Source organism: Gopherus evgoodei, chromosome 13 (genome assembly GCF_007399415.2).
Source record: "Gopherus evgoodei ecotype Sinaloan lineage chromosome 13, rGopEvg1_v1.p, whole genome shotgun sequence".
Taxonomy (NCBI): domain Eukaryota; kingdom Metazoa; phylum Chordata; order Testudines; family Testudinidae; genus Gopherus; species Gopherus evgoodei.
Genome location: NC_044334.1, coordinates 27,152,069 through 27,173,492, shown reverse-complemented (window position 1 = coordinate 27,173,492; position 21,424 = coordinate 27,152,069). Strand labels below are relative to the sequence as shown.

Here is a 21,424-nt window from a genome sequence, read left to right as displayed (position 1 = left end):
AGCTGCCATGGCATGAGCAGCTGCCTTTGGGCTCAGCATGAGGATACACTGCAGATGGTATGAAGAACGTTTTCCTAGCAAGCCTCTCTCTCAGTCTATTGTAAGCGCTAGGGGGCAGGGACCATCTTTTTGTTATACGTGCGTAACACCACTCTTTCCCTCCTAGCACTGTCAGGGTCTGATCCATACTGGGATCTCTGGTATGACTGCAATTTGAGGACTACTGCTGGTATGCATAATGATAATTGTGGCTCAGCATGACCCAGGTTGCTCAAGCAGCCTGATTCCCTGCGATGGGAACTGGAATTGCTATTTTGGGATACTAAGAGTATTCATAGGGTGGGCAGAAACCTTCTACTCTCCAAAGGGCTTCATAGTGATCATTTCTGTGTTTAACCACAAGACCAATTATTTGTGAAATTTTTACAAGGAGGAAGCCACAAAAAGGCTTTGAAGACTGAAGTAAGTGATGCACTGTAATATACTTAGCAAATGGTCACTGAGAACCATCGCTGTTTGCAGTGGTGTTGTAGCCGTGTTGGTCCCAGGATATGAGAGACACAAGGTGGGTCAGGTAACATCTTTTATTGGATCAACTTATGTGCTGAAATAGACAAGCTGTCGAACTCCACAAGCTTGAAGAGCTCTGTGGAGCTCGAAACTCATCTTTCTCACCTATAGAAGTTGGTCTGATAAAAATATTACCACATTTAAAACCAAAACATTATGAATAGAAGAACTAGGAGGAACATACATTCTGTGGCTGGGATCATAGTCAAGCTTACTGAATTATACATTGCAAGTATGATTCATTGTGAATTTAGCTTTTTTTAAAATCATGAACCAATCCCGATGTCTGGGAATGTGTTTGTTATTTGGAAGCATTGTCAAATAGCCTGGCCAAGAGATTTTCAACCTATCGGTTGTTTCTGAATTGTTCACTTTGACTATTTGCAGTATGTGATTGGTTGCCAAGGTTGCGTGTTATAGTTTCTGCTTCCTGATTGGATGGATTACATCTTGAAACCAGGAAACTGACCGAAACAATTGTAGTAAGAGGAGGCCCTAAGATATAAACCTTGGTATCAGAGGCCCGGTATGAGGCCTGAGGCCTGAACTAAAGTAATGGTCAAGACTTTGCTAACATAAAGCAAAGTGAAGCTGTGAGCCAGAGGCAGGCCCTGCTCACAGAAGCTGGCAAGGAAAGGGCTGGTGCTGCAAGAAGATACGTACCTAAAAGGTACTGAACACTAGAGATCAGAACATTCACATACTTGCACATTCCACACAGATAACAAGGAACAGACTGACCCATCCCAATGACAGGGGCAAAAGGGTAATATGATGGATAGAGTTGTTTTGTTCAAACCAACATGTACAAGGTAAGAGGCGGCACCTTACTACGTAGAGGGGTTGTACCTTGCTACGTAGAGGGTTTGCACCTCAATACATCAGGAGTGATGTGTAACTTGTTTGTACCTGTGTATAAGAATGCATCCCTGGGGTGGTGTGTTTGTCCAGCCAAGGGGGCAGTGGAAAGTCCCGCCACTGACTGAGCTGAGTCCATTGCCAGGGGGCACTTTCTCGTAGTATGCCCTGAATTAGGCTAAGAAACCTACAGGGAACTGCCATTGTGTCCAAGATCGCAATAAACCTAGCTGACGTGACTTCAAACCTTACTAGACTCTGTAGTCATTGGGGGTTCTCGTCAAGTCTGCTGTGTCAGCTATCTGCAGAGCTGGGGGAGCGCACAAGAGGGAACACACACACGCAGCCGAGTGATACTAACAAGGAAAGAGTAGAACACCACACTGGTAGCATCTGACAAAACATCTGACAACACTTCAGACAACAACAATAAGTGTCCAATATGTGCATGCAGTCCATAGACTGGTCAGCTTCGTTAATTTCCCATTTGAATTTGTCTACTTTCATATTCCAGTCTTGGATCTTGGTATGCCTTTATCGGCTAGATTACAAAATTCTTCTCTCCATGCAGGTACTTCTAGACTGTGATGAACTCACCTCTTAACCTGCTCTTGGACAAGGATGGGATGGGATTTTCAGCAATACCACCATTAGTTAGGTTAGGAGCAGAAGTCACTGCAAATCTCAGCTTAAGCTGCTTTAGCCTCTTGCAGTAAGGCATGTTTTCCAGCCAGTGAATCTCTCTCATAGTACTTCTCTGCACTCTTTCCAGTTATTAACATTCCTTTTAAATGGACATGGTATTTCAGGGCTGGTCTTACTGGCGCTTTGTGCAGAGGCAATATCTCATCCCCTACTCCGACTCGATAGTCCCCTGCTTATAAGACCATTATGTCTGAAGTCATGACGACAATCTTTGTTATTTATGAAATCCATCTTAATTCGTAATGAGTAACTCCCTCTGTCTGTGGGTATCCAAGAAGTATTCTAAGAACCTGAAGAGAATGGAATGTTACCAATACAAGTAGACAATTGTGGCAATAGCCACAAGTGAGTCATAAGAAGGGAATTTTTCATTTAAAGGACGTCATGTGGCTGCATACAAAAATAAAACATCCCAGAAAATTCACTAGCTCCATGAACCAGCTACATCTTTTAAAGATGTACAATAGATTATACTGGCCAAAAAGATCACAAGGAAATTCAAGGGCTAGGCACAGGTCAAAAATATGATTAACAGATGTTAAGGTCTGACCTCATGAATGAAACAGGACATCAAACTTCACCCAGTGGTTCCTGCAGCCAGTTTAATAACTTCTGACTGAGCTAGAGCAGATCTTTTAGAGAGACATCTTGATTTAAAGATTTCAAGGGACGGAGACTCCACAATTTCCCTAGGTAAACTGTTCCAATGGTTAACCACCCATGTGGAAAATGAGGAATTATAAAGAAAACTATAATATAACATCTCAAAGGGAAAATTCTGCCCAAAGTTCCCCTGAATGGGAATCTTGAGTTGATCTGCCCAAGACCAAATCTCACCAAGGAAAGAGGCTCCCACTATAACTGCATTCTTGCTGCTGGCCAATTTCACTACCCGGTTGGCATCTTCAGGGGTTCGGATGTTGAAAACATTCTCAACTTCTTTGCCTTTACAGCTAAGGGCTTTGGGCCTGAAAAACACACATGTAGGAAAAGAATGTGTCAGGTTTCAGTTGTGGTTTTCTGAGCTGCATCCTTTCTGTTACTAAACATGTCTCTGCAAGCGCTGCACAGAGCGACTCAAGAAGCCATCACACTATCTAATAGAACTGCAAGTCATCTTCCAGCCTGCTGCTCTGACACTGGCCACTACCAGCTGTTGCAATCTCTAAAATAAAATGTAAAATCTCCATAACAGAGGTGGTGACAGAGGAAGTTGTCCGATCCCCAGCAGTTACTGATTAGCTGGTGAGCTCAAGCAGGAGGGGTTTTCTCTCTCTCATAAATGTTTGTCCCATTTAATGTAACATATTCATTTGTATTCATGATTGAGCTTGACCTGCCCTTGCTATCGGAGCGAGATGGGAGCAGGTTACTTCTGAAGATGGGTGTTTTCATTATGCTTTCCAGACTGCCTGGGGCTCGGTAACCCAGACCCGAACCAGTTCCCTCCCTCCGTGCCAGTGACAAGGGGCATGGTGCTGGGGTGCGAGGCAGAGATTGGAGCCACACTGCAGCAAAACAACAAATTGTACAGCAGAAATGCTGAATCTGGTGGCATCTTGAAAAAAATGTCCACTACTGCAGCTACCCCAGGGACCCTGGCTGAGATGAATGAAACAGTTCATTCACGGGACCCTGCCTCAGTGACAGCGGGTCCAGTTTTCAAAATGATTTCCACTACCAAAAGAGCTGGAATCATAATTACCAACTAGAGAAATGCGAGATTCTGGGGCCCAATGTTGCAGTAATGCCTGTGTCATTACTTATACACAGCAGAACAGAAATTGAGAAAGAGACATCCCAAAACAGCCCCCATACTGGTGATCTGGGCACTGCCCTGGGAAGTAGGTTGCCCACATTCAAATCCCTGTTCCACATCAAGTGTCTGAGAACAGCTCTCCTGCCATATACTCATGTGAGTGCTCTAACCACTGGGCCGTTGACTCTATCTCTGGTTTTTCCATGAGAAAGGGCTGTTCTTGCTCAGGCCACGTCCAGACTAGGGTATTAAAATCGATTTTAGATACGCAACTTCAGCTACGGGAATAACATAGCTGAAGTCAAATTTCTAAAATCGAGGCACTCACCCGTCTGCACGGCGCGGCATCGATATCCGTGGCTCTCCGTGTCGATTCCGGAACTCCGTTCGGGTTGATGGAGTTCCGGAATCGATGTAAGCGCGCTCGGGGATCGATACATCGCGTCCAGACTAGACGCGATATATCGATCCCCGAGCAATCGATTTTAACCCGCCGATGCCGCGGGTTAGTCTGGACGTGGGCTCAGGCACCTAGCACCAGGAAAAGGGTCACAGCTGCAAGTCCCCACAGGAGACAGACACTTTCCTCCAGCCCAAAGTTAGGCGAAGGTATGTGTTTAGGCCCCGCCCTCTCCTCTGCATTTCTAATTGGCTAGCTCAGGGGGCTCCCCATTCCACTTGCTGGGGTCTGCCAACCCCATTCTTAGGCCTCTAACTCTCCCCCTGCATTGCACAGGGAGTCTGGGCACTGGGATGCAGCAGGGCCAGAGGGCAACAGAGGTGTGATAGAGGGGAGGTATGTAAGCCCCAGGGTGATCAGAGCCTCATTCCCTTTGGAGTAAGGAGAGGTCACTACAGGCTAATCAGAGCACCTGCAGCCACAGTAGCGTTGGCCATTTGCCATAGCACCTAACTCAGATCTGAGGAGTTCACTGGATGGCAGGCAACTAAAAATTAGGCATTGCAGTGCTCAGCTTTGCGACACTTACGTCTCTGTGTGGATCTAGCCCTAAGCGATCTTAGGCAGATACGGGCTTCGATTACATCTGAAAATGGGATTCAGGCTCTTATGTAACTTTGGTGCTTTTGACAATTTTACCCAGGTGCTTACATATAAGGATTTTTAAAGTATTTTCAAACAATATAGTAACATGTAAACATTTAGGATTAGATTCCCAAAGAAACTTGGGCATGGCAATGCTGAGTATCACCCATCTAATTTTTAGGTGCCTGGAAAAAAATCACTGGGATTCACAAAGCCTCAGTTAGGTGTTATGACCCAACTGCCCCAGTTTGGCAACAGACTAGGGATACATAATTCCTAGTCTGCATGCCAAAACATGCCCAGATGGGCATGCTTCCCCTACAGTCACCATCTTCATGATGTTTCACCAAAGGCAGGGCATCTGGGGTCTCCGCCAAAAGCTAAGCACTTTCTAGTGGTCATGGTTATTGAGGGATGTATGTATGGAAAATATTTTAAGAGTTATGTGGGGCCCAGGGAGCTGGGGCATGGTGTCACAAAGCTGGGAAAAGGAAAATCTACGTATGTCTGTGAATTTCAGGGGGTACAATCTTGACCACATATCTTGGTGTGGATTGTCCCATTGTGCTACTATACATACCTAATGCTATCATAAGCAGGAAACTACATTAATGCAATGTTAATGTTGTACATTTAAATACTCACAAACCAGGAAATGGGAATGTTAAGGACATACATGTGAAAGGTAAGACTACTAGTATGCCTTCTAGTACAGGGTTTGGTTCTGTATCGTGACTTTCAGGCCCATAACATCTACTGGTAAGCCTCCATAGTCACGTCACATATATAGTCCTGCTCTCTATGCACATTCAGATCTAAAGCTGTTCAGAAAATGGTATTTCTGTCCCAGAAATTTCTGGTATTTCAACATTTGATTCCATCCTGAAACAGGGTCCTTCTATTTCCAGGGTCAGAATTAGGGTCTAATTCTGCAAAACGCACCCATAGGAGCCATAAGGGCTGATTCTGTGGGTGCTTCAGGGCTTTGGAGCTTCAGGGCTACCGGTAGCCAAGCTCCCCTCCCTGCCCCAGCTCACCTCCATCTCCTCCCCTGAGCCTGCCATGTCCCTGCTTTTCCTCCCAGCACTGGCTGCCGCAAAACAGTTGTTTCACGAGGTAACAAGCTCCGGGAGGAGCGGGAACACAGCACATTCAGGGGAAGCGGTGGGGCTGGGGAGGGGATTTGGGGAAGGAGTTCAATAGAGGCAGGGAGGGGTGGAAGTGGGGCAGGGACTTTGGGGATGGGGTTGCAATGGGGGAGGATCAGGGGAAGGAGGGAGTGGGGCAGGAATGGAGTTGGTGTGGGGGCAGGTGAGGGGTTGAGCACCCACCAGCGCCAAGAGACGATAGGAGCAATCTTTTACTCATGGAAGCAACACAATAGTTAAGACTGGAATGCTAAACTGTATTATACTGTTTAGCCACAAGGTGGCTACCCTGTGTTACATACCTTAAGCTCACAACAGCCATTCTTCTTCGAGTGATTGCTCACATCCATTCCAGTTAGGTGTGCGCGCCGCGCGTGCACGTTCGTCGGAAACTTTTTTACCCTAGCAACTCCAGTGGGCCGGCAGGTCGCCCCCTAGAGTGGCGCCACCATGGCGCTCTATATATACCCCCGCCGGCCCGCCCGCTCCTCAGTTCCTTCTTACCGCCGTGTCGGTCGTTGGAACTGTGGAGCGCGGCATAGCTGTCCTCCACGTCCCTAGCTCTCCTAGTTTCTATCGCTTGTCTATCGCTTATCTCTAGTTCCATATAGTTGTTAATTAGTATTGTTAAGTAGATAGTTTAGTAAATAGTTGTTAAGTAGTTCTTTGCCGGGGGCTTAGCCCTTCCCGGCACCCGGCGCCAGGCTCATGCCTGTTTCGCCAGGCTTCAAGCAGTGTGCGGCCTGCAAGAAGCCCATGCCTACCAGCGATCCCCACGAAGCGTGCCTGAAGTGCCTCGGGGAATCGCACAGATCTGACAAGTGCCGCATCTGTAAGGCTTTTAAGCCGAGGACAAAAAAGGAGAGGGATCAGAGGCTCCGAACTCTCCTAATGGAGGCGGCACTTGACCCGTCGACTTCGCAGACCGTGGTTTCGGCACCGGCACCGGATCGCTCCGGCACCGAGAAGACTCCCCGGCACCGACCTTCTCCGGCACCGGAATCAGAGCCTAGGCCGTCGAAGTCTGATACTCCGGCCAGGCAGACCCGGCTTGAGCGCCCGGCCTCGACATCGGCCGCGGCGCCGCCGGCACCGTCAGCACCGTTGACTCCGGGCCCGGCGGGTCCGTTGAGTCCGGTGCCGCCGAGCTCCCCCATGAGATCTGGGGTTGAGATAGTGGTCCCATCCACTCCGGAGACCTTCGCCTCGGCTCGGGACCTTATTGCCCTGACTGAGCCCACTCGGCTGCCACCCCCGGTACCTCCGGTGCGGGTTGTGTCCAGAGGCAAGCCCATGCTGTCGGCGCCGCCCAGAGACAGTCGTTCGCCATCCAGGTCCCGCCGTCTTGGGCGCTCCAGATCCCGACGCCGCTCGCAGTCCCGGCACCGCTCCCCTCAGCGATACCGGTCGCACTCGCGGCAACGGTCGGCATCGAGACGGTCGCGGTCAGGCTCCAGTCGGCGTCACCGGCACCGCGACTCCAGGAGCAGGTCCCGACGCTACTCGCCGCACCGGTCGACCTCCCGGCACCGAGCTGGTGGCAGGTCCCGGTCTCGGTCGACCTCCCGGCGCCGAGCTGGTGGTAGGTCCCGGTCGACCTCCCGGCACCGAGCTGGGGGCAGGTCCCGGTCGACCTCCCGGCACCGAGCTGGTGGCAGGTCCCGCTACCGAAGCGGCACCCGGTACCGATCAGGATCCCGGCACCGTGATAGATCCCGGTCCCGATCCCGGTCCCGGCACCGATATGACTCCCGGCACCGGTCCCCGGCACCGAGACGATCCTCCGTGCCGGCCCGCGCGGACCCATACCATCTGGGGTCGGCCCCGCCGTGGCCCTCGAGACAGCCGTCCGTATCTTCTCAGACGGACAGTGGGTATGCGCTCGGCACCGACCGGCAGGCGGCGCTGTTCGGGGATCCGCCGCTGCAAGACCAAGGCCCACAACAGTGGGGATTCTGGACACCCTGGGCATACCATCAGGCCCAGGGCCCCCAGCAGCTCCCTGCCAGACCGGCGACTGCGGAGCGTAGGGCCCCTGAAGCCTCCTTGTCTCGCCCCCCTCCCTCCCCGGAAGGGGAGGAAGGGTCCAAACTGCAGGACTCCGCTGTGGCTCCGGAGGCAGAGGCGAGGGCTGAGGATGACCCTCAGTTGGACACTATCGTGCCTGGGGTCTCCTCATCCTCCTCCCCGGATGAGGCGGTGGCGGGTACCTCCTCCAACAGTCCCCCCCCCCGCTGGATCTCAGGGCGCACCAGGACCTCCTCAGGCGTTTGGCTCAAAACCTGAGTCTGCAGGCAGAGGAGGTCTCGGAGATAGAGGACCCAATTGTCACCATCCTCTCTTCCGATGCTCCCACCAGGGTCGCCCTGCCGTTCATACGGACCATCCAGGCCAATGCCAATACTATCTGGCAGTCCCCGGCCTCCATCCCTCCGACAGCGAAAGGAGTCGAGAGGAAGTACATGGCCCCTTCTAAGGGGTACGAATATTTACATGTTCACCCGACTCCCGGTTCACTGGTAGTGCAATCGGTGAACGATAGGGAGCGTCACGGCCAGGAGGCTCCGGCCCCCAAATCCAGAGAGGCCAGGCGGATGGACCTCCTTGGCCGTAAGGTGTATTCGGCTGGGGCACTGCAGCTCAGGGTCTCTAACCAGCAGGCCCTGCTGAGCAGATACGCCTTTAACTCCTGGGTGGCAGTGGACAAATTTAAGGAGCTGCTGCCACAGGATGCTCGCCAAGAGTTTACGGCCATCCTGGACGAAGGCAAGAAGGTCGCGCGCACGGCCTTACAAGCCTCCTTGGACGCTGCGGACTCGGCTGCCCGTACCCTCGCGTCAGGAGTTACGATGCGTCGCATCTCCTGGCTGCAGGTTTCCGGTCTTCCGCCGGAGCTCCAGCACACGATACAGGACCTTCCTTTCGAAGGCCAGGGCCTGTTTTCCGATAAGACAGACCCCAGACTTAAGAGTCTAAAGGACAACCGGGTCATTGCGCGGTCCCTCGGGATGCACACCCCCGTGACACAGCGTAGACCCTTTAGGCCGCAACAACAGCAGCACCGTAGGCCGTTTTCCCAGTTCCGCCAGCGGCAGGACCTTTACAGGCGCCGCGGCAGGAACGGCAGGCGCAGGCAGTCTGGGAACCAAGGGGGGCAGAACCAAGGCTCCTCGAAACCCCCGCCTGGTCCTAAACCTTCATTTTGAAGGTGCGCCCGAGGGCGCGGTAACAGTTTCCCTTATGGATCCTTTCCCCCCGTTTTCAAGCCGCCTTTCGTTTTTCCTCCCGGCGTGGTCCCAAATAACATCGGACCGCTGGGTCTTAAGCCTGGTGCAGACGGGATACCGCCTGCAGTTTGTTTCGTTTCCTCCTTCCCGCCCTCCTTCCTCGTCCCTCTTCAGGGACCCCTCTCACGAGCAATTCCTTCGACAGGAGGTGCAGACGCTCCTCAGCAAAGGAGCTATAGAGGCGGTTCCGGAAAGCGAGAAAGGCAAGGGGTTTTATTCCCGCTACTTTCTGATCCCCAAGGCCAAGGGGGGCCTCAGGCCTATCCTCGACCTGCGAGAACTCAACAAATACCTCGTGAAGTTGAAGTTCCGCATGGTATCCCTGGGGACCATTATTCCATCCCTGGATCCGGGAGACTGGTACGCCGCCCTCGACATGCAGGACGCGTATTTCCACATTGCCATTTGGCCGCGCCACAGACGCTTTCTCCGCTTCGTTGTGGGGGCTTTTCATTATCAGTTTGCAGTCCTCCCATTCGGCCTGTCCACGGCCCCGAGGGTGTTTACAAAATGCATGGCAGTTGTCGTGGCGCATCTTCGGCGCAACCGTATCCACGTGTTCCCTTATCTGGACGACTGGTTGATTCGGGGCACGTCGGAACAGCAGGTCAGCAGCCATGTCCGCCTGATCACCGCCATATTTGCAAGTCTGGGCCTCTTGATAAACACAGACAAGTCCACTCTGAGGCCCACGCAGAAGGTGGAATTTATCGGGGCGGTCTTGGATGCCACTGTGGGCAGGGCCTCGCTACCTCTGCAACGGTTCCAGACCATGGCGGCGATCGTTCAACGTTTGCGGTCAGCCCCGTTGACGTCAGTGAGGACATGTCTAACCCTGTTAGGCCACATGGCGGCGTGCACTTTTGTGACCGGCTACGCTCGGCTCCACATGAGGCCTCTCCAGCTGTGGCTTATCAGCCGTTACAGGCCGCAAAGGCAACCTTTAGACATGTTAGTCACAATTCCCCAGAAGGTCTTAGATTCTCTCGGCTGGTGGTTGGACCAGTCCGTATTATGTGCGGGTCTTCCCTTTCACCCCTCTCAGCCATCGGTATCCCTGACAACGGATGCCTCAGATCTGGGCTGGGGGGCCCACCTAGGGACCCTGCGGACACAGGGCCTGTGGTCCCAGGAGGAGGTGGGGCTCCACATCAACATACGGGAGTTGAGAGCGGTCCGCCTTGCTTGTCAAGCGTTTTGTCATCAGATTCAGGGTCGTTGTGTCGCCGTGTTTACGGACAACACGACGACGATGTACTATATCAACAAGCAGGGCGGCACCAGGTCCTCCTCCCTGTGCCACGAGGCGATACGTCTCTGGGACTTTTGCGTAGCCCACTCCATTCACCTCAGGGCTTCCTTCCTCCCTGGAGTACGGAACACTCTGGCAGATCGATTGAGCAGATCCTTCCTGTCACACGAGTGGTCCCTTCGCCCGGATGTCGCTCTCTCCATTTTCCGGAGGTGGGGTTATCCCCGGGTGGACCTCTTCGCGTCCAAGGGGAACAGGAAGTGCCCAGCGTTCTGCTCCTTTCAGGGCAGGGAGCCGGGGTCGATAGCGGATGCCTTCCTCATCCAGTGGTCGACCCACCTGTACTATGCATTTCCCCCGTTCCCTCTGGTCCACAAGGTCCTCCTGAAGGTGCGCAGGGACAGGGCGCTCGTGATCATTGTGGCCCCGGCGTGGCCCAGGCAGCACTGGTACACCATGCTGCTGGACTTGGCCATAGCCGACCCAGTTCCCCTGCCCCTTCATCCGGACCTGATTACCCAGGACCACGGGACCCTCTGTCACCCAGACCTGCAGTCGCTGCACCTAGCGGCCTGGCTCCTGCGTGGCTGACTGGCTCAGAGCTGCGCTGCTCTACGCCCGTGAGAGAGGTGCTCTTGAGCAGCAGGAAACCGTCCACAAGAGCCACATATTCAGCGAAATGGAAGCGCTTCTCCTGTTGGTGCGTAGAGAGAAATCTCCGCCCTATGGAAGTTTCGGTTTCCGAAATATTAGACTACGTTTTGTCCCTCAAAGGGCAAGGTCTGGCTTTATCGTCATTGCGAGTCCACCTAGCAGCTATCTCCACCTTTCACCCGGGTGTGGACGGTCGCTCCGTTTTTTCTCACCCGACGGTGTCGAGATTCCTTAAAGGGCTGGAACGTTTATTCCCTAACGTCCGTCCCCCTGCCCCAACCTGGGATCTTAACCTGGTGTTGTCCCGGCTCATGGGACCCCCCTTTGAGCCGTTAGCTACTTGCTCCCTGCTCTACCTCTCTTGGAAAACTGCCTTTCTAGTGGCTATCACCTCAGCTAGACGGGTGTCGGAGCTCCGAGCTCTGGTGGTAGACCCTCCATATACGGTCTTCCACAAGGATAAGGTGCAGCTGAGGCCACACCCTGCTTTTCTGCCCAAGGTGGTCTCAGCCTTTCATATCAACCAAGAGATTTTCCTTCCGGTTTTTTTCCCAAAACCTCACTCCTCAGGCAGGGAGCAGCAGCTCCACTCGCTGGATGTCCGTAGGGCTCTCGCGTTCTACATAGAGAGGACTAAGCCCTTCCGAAAATCCCCCCAACTTTTCGTGGCGGTAGCAGATCGTATGAAAGGTCTTCCTATCTCCTCCCAGAGGATATCCTCTTGGGTTACGTCCTGTATCAGGACTTGTTATGACTTGGCCCATGTCCCTGCGGGCCGTATGACTGCGCATTCTACCAGGGCGCAGGCGTCGTCGCTGGCTTTCCTAGCCCGTGTGCCCATCCAGGAAATCTGTCGGGCAGCGACCTGGTCATCGGTCCACACCTTTGCTTCCCACTACGCCCTGGTCCAGCAGTCGAGGGAGGATGCGGCCTTCGGAACTGCAGTGCTCCGGGCCGCGACTTCTCACTCCGACCCCACCGCCTAGGTATGGCTTGGGAGTCACCTAACTGGAATGGATGTGAGCAATCACTCGAAGAAGAAAAGACGGTTACTCACCTTTGTAACTGTTGTTCTTCGAGATGTGTTGCTCACATCCATTCCACACCCGCCCTCCTTCCCCACTGTCGGAGTAACCGGCAAGAAGGAACTGAGGAGCGGGCGGGCCGGCGGGGGTATATATAGAGCGCCATGGTGGCGCCACTCTAGGGGGCGACCTGCCGGCCCACTGGAGTTGCTAGGGTAAAAAAGTTTCCGACGAACGTGCACGCGCGGCGCGCACACCTAACTGGAATGGATGTGAGCAACACATCTCGAAGAACAACAGTTACAAAGGTGAGTAACCGTCTTTTCCTTCCTGGCAGTGCATTAAAGGATTTTATAGTGAACACTTGCTAGTAGCAATCAGGCTTGTACTAAGTACCAGATGTACATGACATAGTGTCAGAAGTAAGCAAGTGCCAGAGGAGAGCAGGAATAGAGGGCACAAAACAAAGATCTCATCACCATACCACTCTTCAGTGCTCCAGAGAACATTAGCTTAGACGGAGCTTCATCATGAACAGACTGGAAGCAACATTTTGCAAGATTTCACCTTGCTACAAAATTCTACTGGGACCCTGGATGTATCTAGGTATCGACTTTAATTTATGCTATGGGGAAACCATTAGAGCATATCTTTAAATCCTTTGACTTTACTGAAGAGTCACAAAGATGACTATGAAAAAGAGTTTTGGCCATGTTTGATGCATACTTTATACCTCAGAGAAATATGTTTTATGAAAGAGCATGTTTTCACAAGAGAATTCAGGAACAGAGAAAATTTGAATCTTTTATAAAAGCCCCCAGTGCACTGGCTGATAAGTGATTCTGGGAACACAAACCATGAAAGTATCAGAGACAGGCTGGTTATTGGGTTAACTGACAAGAACCTCTCAGCAACCACAATAAAAGACAGACTTAAAACTACCCATAGCTATGTAGATAGTAAAGCACTCTGATAGTCAAACAGCAGAACAAAAGGCAGGAGCAATCTGAAAACCCTGAAACTTGGAGGCTGTAAACATGGGCAACATGAATGCTAAAAGTCATTACCATAAAAGCCTTGAAGTTATAAGGGGAGTACCAGATTAACTACAAGGCATTTCAGACTTAATGCACAAGATGTGGAAAATTTCACAGCTCAATATGTGTAGCCAGCTAAAGATGCAATAGAGAATAAATGCAAAAAATATGAACATTTTGCAGCTCTTTGCTATACAAAAGCAGTCAAGGAATTGATTCATATTACAGACAATCATGAGCCATTGTTTCTGGGATCTATCATGTGTGATGACAGAGTTTGAAAAGTTAAACTGAATATTCATGCAATGACTATTTACTTTAAAACTGACTCAGGAGTAGACACAACTCTCATCTCAGAAGGGACCTGCAGTCACTTTCAACCTTTCACAGAGCTGAAGTCACCTGACATGGCCTTGAGTAGCCCCAGAGATGTTCTGAACTGCATGGGCCAGCTCACCACAGAAACAGCTTACAAAGACAAAAGCTATGCATTCAGAGTGCATGTGATCAAATGATCAAAGACCAAAAGAGTTCTCAACTGCAGTGTGGCAACCTTAGTAAGAAAGGCCAAAGAACTTGACAGAATTTCATGATACTGGACTTTTGAAATGAGATCCAGCACAAATAAACTTGAGAAAATGCTGAACCATGTAGTGTATACACACCTTGCAAGATTCCTATCCTGTTGCTTCATAAAGGGGAAAATGAATTAGAGAGACTGGAACAAATTGGCATTATCAAGAAAATCTGAGCCACCTGCATGCTGTGCCCCAGTGATATCGATTATAAATAATGGAAAAATATGAATCTGTGTGGCCCAAAAAGACTTAATGAAGCAGCTGTGAAAGAAAACTTTTTTCTCCCAACACTGGATGACTTCCTTCCCAAAGCAAAAGGAGCTAGTCTTCTCCAAGCTGAATTCCTCAAGCAGATTCTGGCAAACTTCCTTTAGCCAAAGAGTTGTAAATTGACTCAATTTATCACACCCTTTGGGAGATTTTGCTTTCGAAGATTACCCTTTGGGGTTTCCAGTGCATCTGAAATTTTCCAAAGACAAATGGCAGAACTGTTAATGAACAAATGGAGTTGTAGTTTTCATGGATTATATTTTGATATATGGGACTTTGAAGGAAGACCACAACAAAATCTTCAGTGATGTTCAAGCATAATCAATCTGTCCAGAGTGAAGCTAAACAAAGAAAAGTGTGTTTTCCGCCTACCCCAAATCATGTTTTTTGGGACAAACATTAAGCAGCAATAGAATCAGTCCGAGCCCTTACAAAGTAAAAGCAATTTGAGAATTGAACACACCAACAAATGTAGCAGAACTGAGTCATGTACTAGCAGAGGTGAAAGTAGAAATAGGGACTTACCAGTACGGGGCTGGGTTGGGGCCTGCTCTGGCCCCTGGAAGGAGCGGGACCTTGGGCAGAAGGGGCAGAGATGGGAGGGTAAGAGCCAGCCCCGGCCCCGCCTCCCCCACTGGGGTAGCAACGGCAGCTGAGGGCTCCGGCAGCAGTTTAAAGGGCTCAGGGCTCGGCCGCCGCTATTGCCCCGAGCCCTTTAAACCACTGCCAGAGCCCCCGGCTGCTGCTGCTACCCCAGGGCTCCGGCAGCGGGGCTCCGGCAGCTATTTAAAGGGCTGGGACTGTAGAGGCAGTGGGAGCCCTGGGCCCTTTAAATAGCCCCTGAAGCCCCGCTGCTACTCCAGGGTTCTGGGGGCTATTGAAAGGGCCCCGGACTCCCCTGCTTCTACCACCCCAGCCCTTTAAATAGCCCCCAGAGCCCTAGGGTAGCAGCAGTGGGTCTCCAGCAGCTATTCAAAGGGCCCAGGGCAGTAGAGGCAGTGGGAGCCCCGGCCCTTTAAATAAGCCCTGGGGAGGAGCAGGGGGAGGACTTCCCTCTCATAACTTTTAGCCCCATAACTTAGAGCAGGGAGCCACCTAAGCTAGCCAGTGGGAGATGTGTTTGAACCCCTGCCCCTCTGCTCATGATTTACCCACTGATACTTTGGTTATATACATTTATTCATAATTCATAAATAGTTTCCGTGAACAATATTTTAACCTGTGCATTGGTCATCAGTTAGGACTTGGGCAGTCACTATGTACAGTTAGCAACTCCAGCTGCCTAACTGGTAACATGATATTGGTTTTGCTTCCTGGTTGGATCGCTCCAAAACACAGTTTTCAGATTTGGTGACACCAACCTTTCCAGCCTGAATGGCTAGCCATGTAAACATATATTCAGACCAGGATTCATAGATCCACACAATCCCACCTTCTTTTTTCACAAATATTCTTGCAAACAAAATTTTCCCATGCAAATGGTTACGTCAGTTCCCATGTTAGGTTGCTTGACCTAGATTCACAAAGGTATTTTGAGGTGCCTAGAAAATCAAAAGTCTGAATTAGGCTCCCAGGCTCTCTTTGAATGGGGAGCGACAGGTGCCTTAGACTGCGGTTCACAAAAGCCAACATGCTAGGCAGGGAGTTGCCTAAGTTAGCCAATGGGAGATGCCAAGCAGAGGGGTGTCCTAAGCCCCGCCCCTCTCCTGGAGAGAGGTGTCTGAGTCGGGGTGGCTGGGAGGCTAGTGATTTCAGCTGTAAACTCTCTTTGGAGTTAGCTGCCTCAGGAAAGTTTTGGGAAGAGGAAGACGCTTCCTCATTGGGTCAGAGAGACAGACAGACAGACTCACTCTCCTGATAGCTAGTACATCACCCAGGATGTGGGAAAGCCAGGGTTCAGTCTCCCTGCACCAATGTTTCTTTAATGGTTTCTCCACAGCGGCACAACCTCAGCTAGAGAGAGTCTGGGAGCCCCACAAGAGAATACCCATATGCCAGTGCTTGGAGCACACACCTGAGAGATGGCAGGTCCCTGTTCAAATTCCTTCTCATCAGGCTGGGGGGAGACTTGAGCTGGGAGTGAGGGTTCACATTCCAGGTGAATGCCCTAATCACTGGGCTAAGAATTGGGGAGCTCCTCCTTCCCTGTCCCTCTCACTGGCTGTTGTGCCAACTCCCCTGAGGGGCACAATCTGGGAGGCATGCTCTGAGCACACCTACCTGACCGGGCCTGCACACATATAAGGGGGCCAAATGCTTATCTGCTCCCAGTTCATGAATTACTCTGGGGCTCAAGTGGGAGATAGGCCTCAAAACACCTAGAGGGAGGCAGCTTGTGCCTGCTCAGAGGCAGAAATGTGCATCAAGATAATTTTTTAACTGGAAAAAATGTAGGTGCCTAGTGAGTTAAGGCACCTACAAGGTTCAGTGGGAGTTTTGTGGGTCACAATGGAGATGGAAAGTGAGATTTAGACCCTAAATTTAGGGGTTTGATGCCCAAGTACCTTTGTGAGTCTAGGTCTTTCTCCCTAGGCACAAGCTCCTTACGTTCTCATAGGAGTAGAATTTGTCTTGGGGTGGATTATGTTTGTTCGTAGCTTACGTGTTTCCAGTTGCTATCAGCAGTTTGTTATAGTCCATCTTAAATCCATCCTTGAACACAGCTATCTTGTTCTTGATGTCCACAGCCGCAACCTGCAATCAGTTCTGAATAACATTACCGGGCAAAATCTGAGATGCTTATTGAGATACCAAAGGGTTTTGCTCCAAGTGGAATAGCCTGGAAGGTACTAGGGCAAAGGGCTGGTCTCATCTCAGTGCATGTAGCAGCCTTGCCTGGTGCTCTGGGCTGAACTTTCCAAGGATCACATCACATTAGCTCATGCAACCAATTAATTCATTTGGTTGTCAGCATGAATTCGTTTGTTGCTCAAAAAAAATCAGGGCGAGATTAGTTCTGGTGAAAGCAAAGGAGGCTGAGACTGGAGGAGTTCTGGACAGGAGTCTCCAGGCAGGTCAGACAGACTTGCCTGCAGCATTACTTGTTATTTCAGCCTTGGGCCCATTTTGAATAGGGCAGCTACAAAATGGGCACTTGTTTCAGCGCTGTGTGTCGTTCAATTTTAATAGACATCGGCGGCCATGTCTGTTACAACCTCTCATTCCCTATCCAACAGTTTGAGGAAATTACCATCCTTATTTAAGTGTTGTGGCTGAAGTAGGGTGACCAGATGTCCTGATTTGATAGGGACAGTCGTGATATTGGGCCTTTTTCTTATATAGGGTCCTATTACCCCCACACACATACGGTTCCGATTTTTCACACATGTTGTCTGGTCACCCTAGGCGAAAGGCATGGGCCTAGAGCTGTCTGTAATATTGATTAGTGCTCTGAGAAGGCACTCACAATAGGCTGTTCACCATTTTAGGGCCCTGCCAAATTCATGGTCCATTTTGGTCAATTTCATGGTCACAGGATTTTTAAATTAGTCAATCTCACGTTTTCAGATGTTTACATCTGAAATTTCATGATGTTGTAATCATGGGGGGTCCTGATCCAAAAAGGAGCCATGGCGGGAGGGTGGGGTATCACAAAGCTCTTTTAGGGGAGGTTGCAGGATTGCCACCCTCACTTCTGCCAGGGACACTACCCAGAAGTGGGTCTGATCTCCTCCCTGAGAGGAGCCATTCAGGGGAAGAGGAAGATCCTGTCCCTGCCCAGCCCAGCTGAGACTGGTAGCTTGGTCTGGAAAAACCAGCCCCTTTGGTTTTGGTTTGGATTGGTTCTCATGAGCAGTGGTCTTCCCCTTAGGCCTTTCCCACAGCAGCCAAGCCATTTAATCCTGAGCTGTCCTGCAGGAATCATCATGATCATCTGTGTGAACATGAAAGTTACTAAGAGGAAAGAACCTTGACAATTCCAGGGTGATCACAGACAGGAACCTGGTGCAGCAGGGCAACTTCTGCTGTAACACTAGTTCTGCCTTAATCCTATCTCAGGTCTCTCTCTCTCTCTCTCTCTCACACACACACACACACACCAATGCAGCAGGAAATCTGCGTCTGAGGCAGCAGATGGAAGTGGCACAGCAACACCATTTCTTTGAACGCCCCTTCTAGATTCATAGACACCAGAGCCGTGAAGGGACCATGGTGATCATTAGTCTGACCCCTGCAGAACAGAGGCCAGAGAACTGCCCCCAAATAATTCCTAGTGTGGATCTTTTAGCAAAACAGCCAGTCTTAATTTAAAAATGGTCAGTGATGGAGAATCCACGCTGACCCTTGGTCAGTTGTTTCTTAGCGTGAGCCGCATTGTCTATGATCGAGTGGCAGCTAAGCCAGCACCCGTCCCGCAGGCTCATGCAACCAGGTTTTTGTGATAAAAGTAGAGTCAGGGCTGCATCCTTAACTACACTGTGGATGGTGGTAACTTTATAAGCTACTGACCTCACATTAAACAGCAGGAAGTGAAGAACAGGAGCCCAACATGCTGAGAATTAATACAAGGAAAAAGCAGTGGGTCTGGTGTTAGAGGCGAGCCATCTAGGGTAGTGATGATCTGTCTTTTATACCTGTGTATATAACACCTAGACCAATGCAACCCCGATCCTGGGCTGGGGCCTCGGAGCGCCGCTGTCATACACATAAAGAGAATAATACAGTTCCTGGCCCAGGTTTATACCCAACATACATTTTGATTTCCCTGTTTTGTCTCTTCTACCCAGTGCCACGGAGAATGAGCTGTCCAAGCACCTTGTGGGCCTATCAGCACCCTGGCACTCAGCAGCGCTGCATCACTCACTGACCGTACTAAGGTGGCCAGCAAAGGGGCCAAGAAAGGAAACGTGAACAGGTAGGAAGCAGAAGTCTGTAAAAATAACTTGACAAAAAGCAAGGCAGGCAATGGTTAGAAAATCTAGATGTACGAGAGAGCCAGGATAAGTTGCCTCCAAGTGTATTAAGACAATAGTTAATGGCTTTATTGTATCCCTGACACTGACTCTGGAAAAACCACAAGCAATTTAGGGGAACTTGAGAAACTGGCTGATAAAAGAAGGAAGTTGGGTCCTTGTATGTCTAACTAGTATCCCTGGTAAAATAATACAACCAGTCTTGAGTGGAAGAGCCTAAGTCAGGGTCCAATTCCTCGAGGTGCTGGGTAATTCTTATTGCAATGCATGGAGCGGCAGTGCTCAGCGCCTAACTCCTGCAGGGTGACAGCCATGAGCAACAGCAATCTAGCTTGGAGAGAACATGTCCTGCCAGCATATTGGATTGCTTTTTGGAGACAGTTCTAGACAAATCTTGCCCCAGTGGACTCCGCTGCAGCATATTGCTCTGCGGCTCAGCACGAGTCTGGCTGTGGAGTAGTATCTGCATCCTGAGCAGAGAACAAGGACTCTGCTGAAGGGGCCCTGTGCAATGGCTTCAGAGCTGTGTAATCCCCCCATCTATCTAGCAGCCTCCCACCCCTGGGCCCATGAGGAGCATGTTGCACAAAGCCTCCCCAAGCCTGGGAAGTCCAGGGCAGGTCTTGGCAACTGTGTGGGAATCCTTGAAGGACCACAGACAGCTCCAGAGTAGAACTGCCAGCCGGGAGGAAGTTCTCCTTCTCCCGGTAACGGTGAGCTGGGGGAGGTAAAGACCACATCAGTGCCCCTCCATCCACAGGGATCACGCTCTGGACTCCCCTCCTTTTATGGCAGCTCCATGGGCCAAGGCTGCACTAACCTCCATGGAGGAGAAGGGGGGCATATATGTGAGGGCTAATAGCAGCATAGGTGTTGATTCTGTAGGTGCTCCAAGAATGGATCACCCACAGGAAAAAAACCATGGGTGCTCAGCACCCACCAGCCACCCACCCATCAGCTGTCTGGTGAGATGGGGGACTGTATCCTGGGAGGCAGTGACTCTGAAAGAGACTTGGGGGTCACGGTGGATAATCAGCTGAGCATGAGCTCCCAGTGCGAAGTTGTGGCCAAAAGAGCGAATCCGATCTGAGATGCATGAACAGGGGACTCACAAGGAGGAGAAGAGAGATTTGGCACTGGTGAGACCACTGCTGGAACACTCTGCCCAGTTCTGCCCAGCCCACAATTCAAGGAGGAGGTTGATAAATTGGAGAGGGGTCAGAGAAGAGCCACAAGAATGATTAAAGGATTCAAAATCCTGCCTTATAGTGACATATTCAAAGAGTTCATTCTACTCAGCTTAGCAAAGAGGGAGTTAAGGGGTGGTTTGATTACAGTCTATCAGTATCTACATGAGGAACAAATATTTAACAATGAGGCCTTCACTCTAGCAGAGAAAAGTATAACATGATCCAATGGCAGGAAGCTGAAACTAGGCAAATTCAGACTGGAAATAAGGGGTAAATTTCTAATGATGAGAGTAATTAACCACTGGAACCATTTACCAAGGGTCCTGGTGGCTTTTCCCTCACTGATAATTTTTAAATCAAGGTTAGATATTTTTCCCTAAGTGATCTGCTTTAGGAATTATTTTGGGGCAGTTCTCTGGCCTGTGTTATGTAGGAGGTCAGACTAGCTTGGTCCCTTCTGGCCTTGGGATTGATGAACCTGTTGTAGCTCAGGGGTCAGTTTGGTATTTTTGCCATGGTTTTAGCTGGGACCATTTACGTATAAACATTTTATTTCTAGGCTCCTGTCTCCACTAGTGAGAAACAAGAGCTGGCTCAGCTGCTGGACTGGTGTAATAAAATAGCAAGTACATGTTTTTCAAAGGCTCTTGAGATCTGTTCTCCTGACTTCTACCTGAGATTTCAAACTTGGCTGCTGCAGAAACTTGCAGTTCTACAGCTAGGTATCTCCCATGTTCCCTATCAATTTTATTGCTAAGTTTTCTATATCAACACACTCCCCATTTGTTTGTTTAATCAAGATGTGTATCACTTGTCATCTCGTTAAAGCCAGTTAATTCAATTAATCAGGTGTGTCTTACTTAAAGGAAGTGGCAACTCTTTGCTGAGCCTAGAAAGACTTATCCACTAATCCCCTACCCTCTCCTTTTGGACAGTAGCTGCATTCACTTTCTCCACATAGTGCTTTTACTTCTTTAGTTTTAAGGGATTTCCGCCCCCCCCCCCAGTATTGGGTCTTCCGAGTCTTGCTGTCAGTTGTCTTAATTTCTCTCCATCTGTGCAGACCTTGCATCATTTTAGTTGCCCTTCCTTAAATCCCAAAGGTCACCTGAGGTAGTGAAGAGAACCCGGTG

General features: G+C 50.3%; 1 protein-coding gene across 10 annotated transcripts in view; it reads right to left on the bottom strand.

Moving 5' to 3' along the window:
- Nucleotides 1-21,424, bottom strand: part of AIFM3 (apoptosis inducing factor mitochondria associated 3) — a 114,419-nt gene that overhangs the window by 26,880 nt on the left and 66,115 nt on the right. For all 10 annotated transcript variants that reach the window (XM_030583281.1, XM_030583277.1, XM_030583276.1 and 7 more), the window contains 2 exons: nucleotides 16,791-16,882; nucleotides 2,971-3,101 (listed from right to left, as the gene is read on the bottom strand). In XM_030583281.1, the coding sequence (XP_030439141.1) occupies nucleotides 2,971-3,101; nucleotides 16,791-16,882 (223 nt within the window). The remainder of the gene's footprint in view (nucleotides 1-2,970; nucleotides 3,102-16,790; nucleotides 16,883-21,424) is intronic.